Below are 16,297 nucleotides of genomic sequence, written 5' to 3'. Positions count from 1 at the left end.
ACTGGCAAACAAAATATATATATATATGCATTTATATTTCTTTAGCAAGGACTAGCAAGCTGCTGACTCACTAGTTAGGTTGGAATGTTAAGTATGTTAACTGTTTTGGGTAACAAACCATTCCGATATGTCAGACGGTGGTGATACTGAGTGTAATTAACATCGAGGTGAAGACTTGGTCTGCCTTTGAAAGCCTTGATTATAACGCAATTATACTAAGACAAAAGGTATGATAGCTGTCTTGGGATCTCTATAGCTTGACCGAAACTCGCAGCACCGTCTGCATGGGATGTGCATGACAATTCCTGTATAAATGTCTGTCTGCCCTTTGTTGGGGGAGAACTCGGGAAGCGACTCTTAGTGAGTGCTGAAGAGAATTCTCCTAGCGGTGCACTGCTAATAAAGGTATTTGTCTGAATCGACCTTGTGGCACTGTGTTATTTACAGCGGACGGAAATGAAAAATTGATTTCGGAACGACACCTTTGCACCTTCAATTTCTGAATTCTCTCCCCATTTAGAAAATAGTCTACACCTTTATTCCTCCTACTGAAGTGCATAATCCTGTGTTCCATCTGCCACTTCTTTGCCCACTCTCCCAACCTGTCCAAGTCCTTCTGCAGACTCCCTGCTTCCACAACACTACCTGTCCGTCCACCTACCTCGGTATCATCTGCAAACTTGGCTACAACGCCATCAGTTCCTTCATCCAGATCATTAATGTTTAAAGTGAAAAGTTGCGGTCCCAACACTGACCCGTGAGGAATGCCACTAGCCATCCCGAAAAGGACCCCTTTATCCCCACTCCCTGACTTCTGCCAGTCAGCCAATCTTCTATCCATGCTAGTACCTTGCCTCTAACACCATGGGCTGTTACCTTGTTTAGCAGCTTCATGCGTGGCACCTTCTCAAAGGCCTTCTGAAAATCCAAATAACTAACTTCCACCAACTTTCCTTTGTCTAACCTGCTTGTTACTTCCTCAAAGAATTCAAACAGATTTGTCAGGCAAGATCTCCCCTTAACAAAATTGTGCTGACCACCCTATTTTATCATGTACTTCCAAGTACTCCGAAATTTCATCCTTAATAATGGACTCTAGAATCTTACCAACTACTGAGGTCAGGCTAACCAGCCCATAATTTCCTGTCTTTTGCCTCCCTCCCTTCTTAAACAGGGGTGTCACATTTGCAATTTTCCAATCCTCTGAGACCCTCCCTGACTCTAGTGATTCTTGAAAGATCACTAATGCCTCCACAATCTCTTCAGCTACTTCTTTCAGAACTCTGTGGTGTAGCCCATGTGGTCCAGGTGATTTATCTGCCTTCAGACCTTTCAGCTTCCTTAACACCTTCTCCTTAGTAATGGCCACTACACTCACCTCTGCCCCCTGACTCTCTTGAATTTCTGGCATGTTACTGGTGTCTCCCACTGTGAAGACTGATGCAAAATACTCATTTAGCTCCTCTACCATTTCCCTTTTCCTCATTAATATTCCTCCTCTGTCATTTTCCAGCAGTCCAACATCCCCTCTTGCCTCTCTCTTATCCTTTATATATCTAAAGAACTTTTAGAACCTTCTTTTATATTATTGCCTCGCATTTCATCTTCTCCCTTATAGGTTTTTTGGTTGTCGTCTCTTGGCTTTCAAAGGCTTCCCAATCCTCTGGCTTCCCACTAATCTTCGCCACATTGTACGCCTTCTCTTTATGCTGTCCCTGACTTCCCTGTTGGCCTTGGTTGCCTCATCCTCCCCTTAAGTATGCTTCTTCTTCTTTGGGATGAAATCCTGCTGTGCCTCCCGAATTACTCCCAGAAACTCCTGCCATTGCTGCTTCACCGTCTTCCCTGCTTGGGTCCCTTTCCAATCAACTCTGGCCAGCTCCTCCCTCATGCCTCTGTATCCTTACTCCCCTGTACCCCTGCACCTTTCTCTCACATTCCCATTCAACTCTCCTTTAATTCTTTTTGCCAGAAACCTACTCTGGTAGGTCGAACAGCGTCTGTGGAGACAGGGGAGCCTGGATTCCAAAGCCAGCACTGCAAGAGTTAACAAGACTGCAGAAATTTTGCTGAATCATAATAGGGGGCGGTCTCGGGGTTGCAGTCTGTGGGGCGGTGGCTGATCTCTTAAATAGAGCAGCGGCGGGGGTTAGAGCTCAGAATCTGGGTTGTATTCTTGCTTCAACAGTGTTTGAACGGAATAGAGCCCAACTCTCGCAAAAGCCTCCTTTTTTTTGAAAACAACTACTTTTATTTTGATTTAAACAACCTTTTGTGTCGGAACCAGTGCAGGATGACTTCCCAAGTGCGCCAGAATTACCACCAGGAATGCGAAGCCAGCGTCAACCGGCAGATCAACATGGAGCTTTATGCCTCCTATGTCTACCTGTCTATGGTAAGTCGTTTAACCCAGTAGGGAAGCTGCTCTTAAAAGCGTGTGTGCCTGGCCTCAACAGTGATAGGTAATCTTGTTTCGGTACTACTGAACACTAAGCGTCGAACGGGGGAAGAAACCTTCCAAGGAAACTCTTTACATGAAGAGCCTTTGCTTATGGCTCTTTGTTCTCCTCTATATCGTGGCAGCAGTGCACATCCACTGCTCGATAATGGCCGCTGAGTGATTGGGCTTTTACACAAAGGAATTTGCAGCTAAGCTGACGATTTGCAATCAAAGTATACAACTTCCATTTTGTTTTCTAAAGTAACTTGTGAACAACTCCGTCGTCTTGCTATTCCGCTTCCTGCCAAGATTTAGTCCAGGAGTGCGTGAAGGAGATTGTTTATCTCTAGCGTGTTTTAGAAGCTGGTTCCGGACTTAACTAACTTTAACTTGATTTCCAGTCTGCTTACTTCGATCGGGATGATGTGGCGTTGAAGAACTTCGCCAAGTTTTTTCAGGAGCAGTCCTACGAGGAGCGGGAGCATGTGGAGAAGCTGATAAAGTTCCAGAACCAGCGTGGAGGACGCGTTATTCTCCAGGATGTTTCGGTTAGTGGCCACAACGGCTCTTGCAGGCACTCTCTCTTTTGAAGCTGTTCCTGTCTATATTTACAATTTGTTGACTTTTAAATCTGATCTTTCCCCCCAGAAACCTGACCGAGACGAGTGGAGCAATGGCCTCGAGGCTCTGCAGTGTGCCCTTCACCTGGAAAAGACCGTCAACCAGTCTCTCCTGGAGCTCCACAAACTTGCCGCTGACAAGAACGACCCTCATGTAAATATTGCTCCCTCTTTGCTACCTACATAAGACCCAGCTTTGTCTCGCTTGAAATGAAGTATCCCCCGTAACCAATCGAACGAGATCATGCAAACTGTAACGTAAAGTGTTTACCGCACGGACCATTTGGCACAATGAATCCACGCTGGCATTTGTTTTCTCGCCATATTGAAACGGTGCGGGCTTTCCCTGTAGCAGCTTTATGGAAATGTTTGTAGTTGTAAGGGGGGGTATTTTGGTTTTTTTGACTCTAGCCGTAATTGAGCTCTAACTTATTGCAAGCGGATTTTTCAATTTGAAACGCACTGCAAATGGTATGCACTTCCTCTCTGGGTTACTTTAATTTGAAGACTAATACTGTTTATCCGCTTTAGATGTGCGACTTCTTGGAAACCCATTACTTGCATGAGCAGGTCGAAGCCATAAAGAAGCTTGGAGACATGATCACCAATCTGACTCGCATGGGGGCGCCCCAGAGCGGCATGGCGGAGTACCTGTTTGACAAGCATACACTGGGCAAGAGCAGCTAAATCACCAAACCTCAGGAAATCAGTGTGCCTACGTTTCCACTTTCAGTATACGTCAATAACTTTCTTGATAGGTTTTTTAATCGTGAGTCTGTTTTGGTAATGTCATTTTTGAATTGGATGTTAACTTGTTTGTGAATTAAGTGAAAGGGTAAATCTAATGTGAAACTTTTCAATTTTTGTACCTGGTTTTTAATTAAAGAAAAAAGACCAAGTTGTTGTAAACCATGTGGCACAACTGTTGAGGATCTGTGGCTAAATAAAAGTTGGTAAAGGTTTATTGTGGTTTTGTTGTGATTTGAAGCAGTAATGCATTCAAACTGTTCTTCACCACACAGCTGTTGTTATCTTTCCTGTTAAGTGCTCACTAGGCTTGAACTTCGTCTCCAAGCCTTTTCAGATGAAGTTGTTTTGCAATCTTTAGATACTTAGAATTACTGGAGGTGGGTAGACACCATTCCAGCAGTACAATCTATTATCAACAAATGATTTATGGCAAGGCCCTGATTTGAAATGTTTACCACCTGTTTATCATCCACGATGCTGGAATTTGACAGGTAGCAGCCAGTGGCTTTTTTCCCATATAGCAAGGATATCTTGGCTATTGATTTGACTCCTGGCAACTTATTGCCTTCTCACTGAAGAGGGGACAGTTTTGGATATTTTCTTGTCAGAAGGGCCAAGTTGTGTTGCATTAGTGACTAAGCCTTGTATGAGACCTTTTTTATTTTGAAGTTGTATCTATCCCCAACACTGATACAAAGTCCAATAAATCTTGGTAAGAGTGTTGTATAAATCAATAATTGAAATTTACAGACCCCTCTGAGAATAGACAAAAGTTACCTTGCATCTCTCCATATCCTACCTTAATCTCTGCTACCTTTTGGGCATGGATTCAAGTGCTTCTCCAGGACCATGTGCACAAAAAGCTAGGCTACCTCTTCCAGAGAAGTACGGAGGGTGAACTGTGATTTCCATCTTCCTTATGGATATAGAAATTCCATAGCATTAGTTGAATCAAAAGACTTGCTTCCTTCTCCCAGTAGTACAGAACCAAGCATGTGCTGAACAGTGAATGTTTTTTGATGCAGCATAGAACTGGAGTCCTATTTATTTCTCATGGGAATGTAAACTAACATGATCAAAGGGGAGGTGTTCTTTCCTCAGTGTTTTGGCCAATATCTTCTTAACACTTAACTTTTTGGCCTAGAGCTTTTTGTGCACCCAAATGGTCATTGCTGTAGGGTTTCAATCTCTGGATTTGCACCACAAATCTCAGTACATTTCTGTGGGGGAAATCAAAAAGTGAGGATCTCAAGAGTCAGGTTGTGGACCAGATCTCAGGAGGAGAAAATGATTGGTGGAATTGGTGAATTTAAGTATGGGACTTGTAGGAATTCCAATGCAGCATTTATTTAGGCCTAATTATACCCTAACCCCACCAATCCAAAGGGAGTATTGCACACTGAATGACAAAAATTCTGTGCACCTTTGAGGCAGAAATCCTACCAGGCAGGCAAGTGTGAAGCACTAGGATGTGCTGTCAAACTTCCAGAATGACATAAAATAACCACTTCTGGACATCCAGTTTTTGGTGCCAAGTGATGGACCAGTAAGTGTTGCCAATCACTTTCTAATATTTAAACACCATGATTGTGCAAGGGACTTCCAAACATCATAATCCATTTTTACCTAATCCTAGTGCACTAAAGTTCACCTAGTTCCTAGTTCACCACTGCCCTGAAACTGGCAATTAATTTACTCCAGATAAAGGCAATCCCGATCTAATACTGACAAAAGTGTAAATACGATCAAATTTCTAGACGGTGAATACAACGTATGGGGGCTTGCTCTGTGCAAATTATTGATGTTTCCCACATTTTAACTGTGACTATAGTAGATGTAAAACACTGGAACATTCAGAAAAGGATGTGAAAGTCACCATAGAAATGGCAAGTCTTCCACCTATTCCAGGAGTTAACCCTGCAGATCTACCCTTCCTGAGAGAGGGCATAACTCTTATCATATTCATGCATCGGCCAAGATTTCCTCTTGATCCAAAAGAACCTGACAGACAAAGTAGTAAAGTTTTAACATGTTTTATTTAGGAACAGATGGCAATATGTTCCACATACAGTGCTTGTCCTATACAATATCTTTAATCTGGCCCTACCAGCATTAGGTTGGCAATAATTGTTCTAATTTAACACTTGGGACACTGGGATCTACAGCACCTCTCTCAGGTGAACAATGGAATCCTTTCTGTAGAGCTGGGAAGATTACAAGCTGATAAACTTGCAAAATGGCAGGCACAAGCCACATTCTTAGGGGGTGAGCTCATCAAAGCACATGTCATTAACTGTTCTTTCCCAGGGAGTGCCTGTCGAACAGATACTCTCCCATACCATTCTCAGGAGCTCCCAGTCTCTTCAGGTTGGTAATGTGATCTCCAAGCTTCCTAATGGCTGCGACTTGTTCACTCAAGTAGTTTGACTCCAAGAATTCACACAGCTGTAACAGGAAAAGAATATAGCAATGAAGAGTTTCTCAATATCATCACTTAATTCACCCAACAGGGAAAAAACAAGCTCCAAAACTTGCACATAATGTGATAGTTAGGAATTATCAGTCACTAGCCTTTTGACTGGTGAGACAAATTTCAAATTCTAAAGTTTCCATAAGACCATGACACAGGAGTAGAATTAGGCCATTCAGCCCATCGAGTCTTCTCTGCCATTCGATCATGGTTCATTTATTTTTCCCTCTCAACCCCATTTTCCTGCCTTCTCCCCGTAACCTTTGACATCCATACTAATCAAGAACCTATCAACCTCCGCTTTAAATATACCCAATGACTTGGCCTCCACAGCCATCTGTGGCAATAAATTCCACATGTTTACCACCCCTTGGGTAAGGAAATTCCTCCTCATCTCTGTTCTAAAGGGACGGCCTTTTATTCTGAGGCTGTGCCCTCTGGTCGTAGACTCTCCCATTACTGGAATCACCCTCTCCACGTCCACTTTAGCCAGGCCTTTCGATATTCGGTAGGTTTCAATGAGATCCCCCTCTCATCCTTCTAAACTCCAGCGAGTACAGGCCCAGGGCCATCAAATGCTCCTCATACGTTAACCCTTTCATTGCTGGGATCATTCTCATAAACCTCCTCTGGACCCTCTCCAATGCCAGCACATCCTTCCTTAGATACGGAGCCCAAAACTGCTCAATAATCCAAATGTGCTCTGACCAACACCTTATAAGCCTCAGCATTACATCCTTGCTTTCATATTCTAGTCCTCTTGAAATGAACGTTAACATTGCATTTGACTACCTTACCACCGATTCAATCTGCAAGTTAACCTTTAGGAAATCCTGCACTAGGACTCCCAAGTCTCTTTGTACCTCTGATTTCTGAATTCACTCCCTATTAAGAAAATAGTCTATGTCCTTATTCCTTCTAACAAAGTGGATGACCATACACTTCCCTACGCTGTATTTCATCTGCCACTTCTTTGCCCATTCTTCCAACCTGTCCAAGTCCTTTAGCAGACTCCCTGCTTCCTCAACACTACCTGCCCCTCCACCTATCTTTGTATCATTCGCAAACTTGGCCACAAAGCCATCAATTCCGTCATCCAGATCATTAACATATAACGTGAAAAGTAGCGGACCCAACACCGACCCCTGCGGAACACCACTAGTCGCCAGGAGCCAACCAGGAAAGGCCCCCTTTATTCCCACTGTTTGCCTTCTGCCAGTCAGCCAGTCTTCTAACCATCCTAGTACCTTTCCTGTAATACCATGGGCTCCTATCTTGTTTAGCCGCCTCATGTGTGGCACCTTGTCAAAGACCTTCTGAAAATCCAAGTAAACAACATCCACTGACTCTCCTTTGTCTATCCCTCCTGTTACTTCCTCAAAGAATTCAAACAGATTTGTCAGGCAAGATTTCCGCTTAAGGAAACCATGCTGACTTCGGCTTATTTTATCATGTGCTTCCAAGTACCCTGAAACCTCATCCTTAATAATGGACTCTAACATCTTACCAACCACTGAAGTCAGGCTAAGATCACTACTAATGCCTCCACAATCTCTTCAGCTACCTCTTTCAGCACCATCCAGTCCAGGTGACTTATCTACCTTCAGATCTTTCAGCTTCCCAGGCACCTTCTCGTTAGTCATAGCGACTACACCTACTTCTGCCCCGACTCTGGCCTGTTGCTGGTGTCTTCCACAGTGAAGACTGATGCAAAATACTTATTCAGTTCATCTGCCATTTCTTCGTTCCCATTACTACCTCTCCAGTTTCATTTTCCAGTGGTCCGATGTCCACTCTTGCCTCTCTTTTATTCTTTATATATCTGAAAAAACTTTTGGTATCCTCGTTTATATTATTGGCTAGCTTACCTTCATATTTAATTTTTTCTCCCCTTATTGATTTTTTTAGTTGCCTTCTGCTGGTTTTTAAAAGCTTCCCAATTCTCTAGCATCCCACCAATTTTTTCAATCTTGTATGCCCTCTGTTTTGCTTTTATGCTGTCTTTGACTTCCTTTGTCAGCCACGATTGTCTCATCCTTTCTTCACAGTGCTTGTTCTTCTTTGAGATGAACTGATTTTGCATCTCCCAAATGACTTCCAGAAACTCCTGCCATTGCTGCTCTACCATCATCCCTGCTAGGGTCCCTTCCAATCAACTTTGGCCAGCTCTTCTCTCATACCTCTGTAGTTACCTTTACTCAACTGTAATACCGATACATCTGATTTTAGCTTCTCCCTCTCAAACTGCAGGATGAGTTCCATCACATTATGATCACTGCCTCCTTTACCTTTACCTTAAAGGGTTCCTTTACCTTAGGCCACCTAATCAAATCTGGTTCATTGCACAACACCAAATCCAGAATTGCCTTTTCCCTAGTGGGCTCGACCACAAGCTGCTCTAAAAAGCCATCTCGTAGGCATTCTACAAATTCCTTCTCTTGAGATCCAGCACCAACCTGATTTTCCCAATCTACCTGCATATTGAAATCCCCCATGACCACCGTAACATTGCGCTTTTTACATGCCTTTTCTGTCTCCTTGTGTAATTTGTACCCACAACCTGGCTACTATTCGGAGGCCTGTACATGACTCCCATCAGGGTCTTTTTACCCTTGCAGTTTCTTAACTCTACCTACAAGGATTCAACATCTTTTGATCCTATGTCACTCCTTGCTAAGGATTTGATTTCATTTTTTACCAACAGAGCCACCCCAACCCCCTGACCACTTGCCTGTCTTTTCTACAGGATGTGTATCCTTGGACGTTAAGTTGTGCCCACAACGTCATACCTGCCAATTTCTAACTGCGCTATAAGCTCATCTACCTTATTTCGTATACTGTGTACATTCAAGTATAACACCTTCAGTCTGATATTCACCACCCTTCTCAAATTTGTCTCCATGTTGCCTGAAGTTAAATTATTATCCCTTTCTAAACTTTGATTTCATTTTTTACCAACAGAGCCACCCCAACCCCCTGACCACTTGCCTGTCTTTTCTACAGGATGTGTATCCTTGGACGTTAAGTTGTGCCCACAACGTCATACCTGCCAATTTCTAACTGCGCTATAAGCTCATCTACCTTATTTCGTATACTGTGTACATTCAAGTATAACACCTTCAGTCTGATATTCACCACCCTTCTCAAATTTGTCTCCATGTTGCCTGAAGTTAAATTATTATCCCTTTCTAAACTTTCTGTCTTATTCTTTATTCTGGAGACTTCAGTAACCTCTCCTGCACTCTCCTTCCCTTTTACTTTATCCATACTTTTCCAATTTGTTGAACCCACCACCCTACTATTTAGTTTAAAGCACTATCCACAGCCCTTTCCACAAATCAGTTCGGTTATCAATGCGTCGTGTCTCTGAACCTCTGTAAAACAATCTTCTAAGATCTCTCACTGGCACATGTCTGACTTTAATCGCTCTGTCAACGGTAGCTATGCTTTCATTTGCCCAGGCCTTAAGAATTTCTCGTCAAATCTTTCTCCCTCTCCTACTTTTACGATGCTCCTTAAAAGATAGCTTGACTGAGCTTCTGCTCATCTCAGAGTCATACAGCACTGAAAATGGCCCTTTGGCCCATCATGTCTCGGCTGACCATTGTACCTATCTATACTTATCCTTTAACAGCACTTGGTCTAAAGCTTCCTATGCATTTTTTATCTGGAAAATATCACTTTGAAGACCATTAGCTTCTATTAACTGCTATTTGTAAGAGAGCCATCTACTGATCAAAAAGTATAAAAGTTTTGACGTCCTGCTACAAATAAATATTGTTATGGAGAGTTACCAAACATTGAAGTTCGAACTGGACCTTTGACTATATGAAGTAATCAAGCAAAAGTCAAGCTGGGCTTGAATAATCTCTTGTACAAATTACCAATATCATTTCACTTATTAAATGTAAAATTGGGCTCTATGCCAAGTTGTGCAATATAACCCAAGATTGACAGTAAGTTCAGTGGGTCTTGAACCAAAATCCATATATCCAAAGCAACACACTTCAATGGTTTTGTCCTTGGCCAGGCATGGTAGTGTAGCGGTTAGCGCAATGCTACTACAGCACCAGCAACTCGGATTCAATTCCAGCCGCTGTCTGTAAAGAGTTTGTACGTTCTCCCTGTGACTGTGTGGGTTTCCTCCGGGTGCTCCGGTTTCCTCCCACATTCCAAAGACGTACACATTAGGAGTTGTGGGCATGCTATGTTGGCGCTGGAAGCGTGGCGACACTTGCAGGCTGGCCCCAAAACATTCTACGCAAAAGGTGCATTTCACTATGTGTTTCAATGTACATGTGACTAATAAAGATATCTCATCTCATCTAATATCACGTGGTTTGGTGCAAAATTTTGTTTGATATTTTGCCAGAACACCATTGGACATTTTATTGGAATAAAAAAACTACATAAATTCAAAGTTATTGTAGTTTGCTCACATGGGAATGAGATCACCACATTTTGGACTTAGGGTGGATATTGTAGCGGTTGCTACCGTGAAATAAAACAAGACGCTAGTCGAAGGATTGTCAAACAAGAACTGGTTTATTTTCCCGTCTTGCGCGGGCCTTTTAAGGGAGACTGTTTCCGCCCAATGCAACCGGCAATGACATAAGTACTATGTCATCAAGTCTTTCCCGCGCGCGGGTTCTCCCTGTCACTCAGAAAAGACGAGGCTCACCGCCATCTTGGGCCTCGTCGCTCCGACGCCGCGTGACCCAACTGCTGAGCTGGTTCGCCTGACTGGACGGTGAGTCGCTACACAACCCCCCCCAGAACCAGCGATACAGTCACCAAGGTCCGCGGGCTGTGCCAGCTGCCGCTTAGGGGGTCGGCCTCTGCGTCGTGGCGTTGAAACCTTGACCGGTTGTTGCAGATCTTAATGGGCTGGTTTGAGGCGGTCCGTCGTGAAAACCTGTTCCCTGCCCCCAACGTCCAAAATAAAGGTGGATCCATTATTCCTTATGACTCGGAACGGTCCCTCATATGGTCGTTGCAACGGCGCCTGAGGTGTGCCCCTGTGAATGAAAACAAACTTACAGTCTTGTAGTTCTTTGGGCTGGCAGGATGGGGCTTGACCGTGCCACGAGGTGGAAATCGGGGCCAAGTTGCCAAGCTTCTCGCGCAGTCTTTATAGGACTGCTGGGGGTTGTTCCCCTTGGTCTCGAAGGACAGGTATGAAATCCCCTGGGACAACTAGGGGCGCCCCGTACACAAGCTCAGCTGACGAAGCGCGGAGGTCTTCTTTGGGGGCAGTGTGTATGCCGAGCAGGACCCAAGGCAGCTCGGCAACCCAGTTAGGACCCTTCAGGCGGGCCATCAAGGCTGATTTCAGATGGTGGTGAAAACGTTCCACCAACCCGTTTGATTGAGGATGGTAGGCCGTGGTGGTGTGCAGCTGTGTCCCTAGCAGGTTCGCTAATGCAGCCCAGAGACTGGAAGTGAATTGGGTGCCTCTGTCTGAAGTGATGTGGGCCGGAACACCAAAACGTGAGACCCAAGTTGTGAGCAGCACCCGGGCGCAGGAATCAGTCGTGATGACAGTCAGTGGGGTTGCCTCTGGCCACCTCGTGAACCGGTCCACGATGGTAAGGAGGTACCGGGCTCCTCTTGAAACCGGCAGAGGGTCCACGTGTATGTGGTCGAACCTCCTATGGGTAGGCTCGAACTACTGTGGCGGGACTTTGGTGTGTCGTTGGATTTTCGATGTCTGGCAGTGCGGACAAGTCTTGGCCCACTCACTGACCTGTCTGCGCAGGCCATGCCAGACAAACTTGCTGGCGACCAGTCGGACAGTTGATCTGCTGGACGGGTGCGCCAACCCATGTACCGAGTTGAAAACGCGTCTCCGCCAGGCTGCAGGGACTATAGGGCGGGGCTGACCTGTCGCGATGTCGCAAAGTAGGGTCTGCTGACCTGGACCAACCAAGAAATCTCGGAGCTGCAGGCCCGAGACTGCGGTTCTGTAGCTGGGCAGCTCGTCCTCGGCTTGCTGTGCGTCAGCTAGGGCCATGTAGTCGACACCCAAGGACAGGTTGTGGATGGTCGGTCTGGAAAGTGCATCAGCGACGACATTATCCTTTCCAGAGACATGTTGGATATCTGTTGTGAATTCGGAAATGTAGGATAAATGTCTCTGCTGATGAGCTGACCAGGGATCGGAGACTTTGGAGAAGGCAAAGGACAAAGGCTTATGATTGGTGAAAGCGGTGAAAGGCCTGCCTTCTAGAAAGTATCGGAAATGCTGGACCGCCAGATACAGCGCTAGAAGTTCCCGAACAAAAGCGCTGTATTTCAGTTTGGGTGGTCTAAGGTGCTTGCTGAAAAATGCCGAGGGTTGCCAACTGCCTTCGATTAGCTGTTCCAGTACCCCACCCACCGTGGTGTTGGACGCGTCCACCGTGAGGGCGGTTGGGACGTCTGTCCTAGGGTGTACAAGCATCGTGGCGTCTGCCAGGGTGTCTTTGGCCTTAACGAAGGCAGCCGCAGCCTCGTCATTCCAGGTGATGTCCTTGCCCTTACCAGCCATCAGCGAGAACAGAGGCCGCATGATACGGGCTGCTGCAGGGATGAACCGATGGTAAGGGTTGACCATGCCAAGGAATTCCTGTAGGCCTTTGACCGTGTCGGGGCGGGCAAAATGGCGGATAGCGTCTACCTTGGCGGGTAGGGGTGTTGCCCCGTCGCTGGTGATTTTGTGGCTGAGGAAATTGATAGAGTCAAGTCCGAATTGGCACTTGGATGGGTTGATCGTGAGGCCGAAATCGCGGAGACGGGAATACAGCTGGCGGAGGTGGGAAAGGTGTTCTTGGCGGTTACGGCTGGCAATCAGTATGCCATCTAAGTAAATGAACACGAAGTCCAGGTCTCGGCCTACCGCGTCCATCAGCCGCTGGAAGGTCTGCGCGGCGTTCTTAAGGCCGAACGGCATTCGAAGGAATTCGAACAGGCCGAATGGGGTGATAATCGCAGTTTTGGGGACGTCATTCAGATGGACCGGGATTTGGTGGTATCCCCGAACGAGGTCCACTTTAGAAAAGATGCGGGCCCTGTGTAAGTTCGCTGCGAAGTCCTGGATGTGAGGGACGGGATAGCGGTCCGGGGTGGTGGTGTCATTCAGCCTGCGGTAGTCGCTGCAGGGCCTCCACCCTCCGGTGGCTTTCGGGACCATGTGCAGGGGGGAGGCCCAGGGGCTGTCTGACCTGCGAACAATCCCCAGCTCCTCCATGTGACGGAACTCTTCCTTTGCCAGGCGGAGCTTGTCTGGAGGTAATTGTCATGCTCGGGCATGAAGGGGTGGCCCTGTAGTAATGATATGGTGTCGTACCCAGTGTTTGGGCCTAGAATTTGTAAACGGAGGTGCCAAAATTGATGGGAATTCGGCTAGGAGCTTGGTGAAATCATCGCCAGAAAGGGAAATGGAGTCCAGGCGCGGGGCTGGTAGGCTGATTTCTCCCAGGGGATAGGTCTGGAAAGTGCTAGAGTGGACTAACCGCTTCCCTCGCAGGTCGACTAACAGGTTGTGGGCCCGAAGGAAATCGGCTCCTAGGTGAGGTCGGGCGACGGTGGCAAGGGTAAAGATCCAGGTAAAATGGCTGCCGCCGAATTGTAATTGAAGTGTACAGGTACCGAAAGACCGTATCGTCGTACCATTGGCGGCATTGAGTACAGGACCTGGTGGCCTGTTGCGAGTGTCGCGGCCGGTCGGGGGCAAAATACTGACCTCCGCTCCAGTATCAACGAGGAAACGCCGTCCAGATTTCGTCCTGAACGAATAGGAGGCTCTGTCGGCGGCCAGCCGCCGTAGCCATCAGCAGCGGCTGGCCCTGGCGTTTCCCTGAAACTTTCAGGGTGGGCGGCATCGACGGGCCTCCGCGCCCCACCTCTGATGGTAGAAACACAGCTGGTCACCCGTGTCGTCGTCTGTGTTCCTGGGGTGTGGCTGCTTGGTTGCTGGGACTGGGCGGGGTGGGCGTTGGGCTCGTGGCCTGGTGATTTGGCCGACGGACAAACCGCTCTCGCGTTTGGCCTTCCATGGGACATCTGCCTGGGCGGCTACCTCACGGGGGTTGCTGAAGTTGGCGTCAGCTAACAACAGGTGGATGTCATCGGGGAGCTGTTCGAGGAAGGCCTGTTCAAACATCAGGCATGGCTTGTGTCCCTCGGCCAATGCCAGCATCTCATTCATTAGGGCGGATGGGGATCTGTCCCCCAGGCCGTCCAGATCAAGCAGGCGGGCGGCGCACTCACGACGGGAGAGGCCGAAGGTCCGAATCAAAAGGTCTTTGAAAGCCGGGTACTTATCTTCCTCCGGAGGCAACTGGATGAAGTCTCCGACCTTGGCAGCCGTCTCTTGGTCCAGAGAGCTAACCACATGGTAGTACTTCATGGAGTCGGAGGTGATCTGCCGAAGGTGGAACTGCGCTTCGGCCTGGTCAAACCAGACGCTGGGCCGAAGTGTCCAGAAGGTGGGCAGCTTGAGGGCCACTGCGTTGGCTGCTGCGTTGTCATCCATTGCGCGGGTTCAAAATCCGTTTGGACCGTTGGGGTCACCAATCTAGCGGTTGCTACCGCTAAATAAAACAAGACACTAGTCGAAGGATTGTCAAACAAGAACTGGTTTATTTTCCCATCTTGCGCGGGCCTTTTAAGGAAGACTGTTCCCACCCAATGCAACCGGCAATGACGTAAGTACTACGTCATCAAGTCTTTCCCGCGCACGGGTTCTCCCCGTCGCTCGGGAAAGACGAGGCCCACCACTATCTTGGGCCTCGTCGCTCCGACGCCGTGCGACCCGACTGCCGAGCTGGTTCACCTGACTGGACGGTGAGTCGCTACAATATGAATAATACAGGAAGCATATAGTTTGTTGCTTGAAACTGGAAAAGTTTCTTTATACACTTCAAATAATCAAGGAATGCAAAGTTCACAAAATGGTGCAGAGAAATTTACTGAGGAAAGCAAACTATTAGTAGAGATTTCAATCACTGGTGTTATTGCCTGGCATGTAATGCAGTTCAACCGATGAGAGACTAACTTTTTAAAATCATTGACAGGAAATTCATTTGAGGTTCTGCTATATTGGGTGAAACTATTGTCCACCTCTCACAAGGGAAATGATGTGTGCTCCCCTTCGAGATTCACTGTTGGTAATCAAGGTTGGGAGATTTTATCCTATACCCTTCCACGGTGAATAAAATCAGATAGAACTATAAAATTCCTCTTCCAAAATTAACCATACAAGATAGAAAGAAGCCATTTGGCCTATTATGCTTGTGCTGGCTGTTTGAAGAAAGGGGTCAGTCACTCTTCATTCTCTTTCCCCATGTCACTGACATATTTGTGATTCTGAGGAAGATTAGTAAGTGGATGCTTAGAGGCTGGACTTTTTCCTCAAGTACTTGCTCAATTCCCCTTTGAAAGTTCCTGCTGAAGTTGCTTTCCTGCCTGTTCAAGCAGAACATTCCAGATCCCAAAAGCTCATTGTCGTAAGCTTTTTTTATTTTCTGTTTTGTGACTGGATTGATTTTGTTTTGCCAATTATCTTAAATCTGTGTCTCCAGCATTGGTCATCATTTATTCAACTGGGGTAACTTTGAATAGTTCTCTAAAATTTCCTCCAATCTATCGATGGCCGAGTGGTTACGGCGTTGGACTTGAAATCCAATGGGGTTTCCCCGCACGGGTTTGAACTCTACTCGCAGTGACTCCACAGATTTGTTTGGGGCAGGCACGGTAGTGTAGTGGTTAGCGTAACACTAATACAGCACCAGTGACCCAGGTTCAATTCTGGCTGCCGTCTGTAAGGAGTTTGTACGTTCTCCCCATGTCTGCGTGGGTTTCCTCCAGGTGCTCCGTTTTCCTCCCACATTCCAAAGACGTAAAGGTTAGGAAGTTGTGGGCATGCTATGTTGGCACCAGAAGCGTGGCGACACTTGCGGGCTGCCCCCAGGACACTCTATGCAAAAGTTGCATTTCACTGTGTGTTCCGATGTACATGTGACTAGTAAAGAAATC

The 16,297-nt window shown here is 46.6% G+C and overlaps 2 protein-coding genes across 4 annotated transcripts in view; one reads left to right on the top strand and one right to left on the bottom strand.

The window, feature by feature from the left end:
- The first annotated feature begins 2,159 nt into the window (after positions 1-2,159).
- LOC127585442 (ferritin heavy chain-like) lies at positions 2,160-4,022 on the top strand. Its single transcript, XM_052042872.1, has 4 exons — positions 2,160-2,395; positions 2,842-2,988; positions 3,089-3,214; positions 3,592-4,022. The coding sequence occupies exons 1-4, from the start codon at positions 2,294-2,296 to the stop codon at positions 3,745-3,747; spliced, it is 531 nt and encodes a 176-aa protein (XP_051898832.1). The 5' UTR covers positions 2,160-2,293; the 3' UTR covers positions 3,748-4,022.
- The window catches only part of LOC127585440 (ferritin heavy chain-like), a 19,048-nt gene continuing 6,566 nt past the window's right edge, over positions 3,816-16,297 (bottom strand). For all 3 annotated transcript variants that reach the window (XM_052042867.1, XM_052042869.1, XM_052042870.1), the window contains exon 4: positions 3,816-6,255. In XM_052042867.1, coding sequence (XP_051898827.1) covers positions 6,100-6,255 — 156 coding nt within the window. In that variant the 3' untranslated portion in view covers positions 3,816-6,099. The remainder of the gene's footprint in view (positions 6,256-16,297) is intronic.

This window comes from Pristis pectinata, chromosome 33 (genome assembly GCF_009764475.1).
Source record: "Pristis pectinata isolate sPriPec2 chromosome 33, sPriPec2.1.pri, whole genome shotgun sequence".
NCBI lineage: Eukaryota > Metazoa > Chordata > Chondrichthyes > Rhinopristiformes > Pristidae > Pristis > Pristis pectinata.
Note: the sequence above shows the minus strand (reverse complement) of the source record. Positions and strands in the feature narration are given on the sequence as shown.

What these genes read in the sequence shown, in the direction of transcription:
- LOC127585442 (XM_052042872.1), top strand. Translation starts at nt 2,294, where the DNA reads ATGACTTCCCAAGTGCGCCAGAATTACCACCAGGAATGCGAAGCCAGC. An exon ending in CCTATGTCTACCTGTCTATG is followed by an intron (nt 2,396 to 2,841) that starts GTAAGTCGTTTA and finishes CTTGATTTCCAG; the next exon opens with TCTGCTTACTTCGATCGGGA. An exon ending in CTGACAAGAACGACCCTCAT is followed by an intron (nt 3,215 to 3,591) that starts GTAAATATTGCT and finishes TATCCGCTTTAG; the next exon opens with ATGTGCGACTTCTTGGAAAC.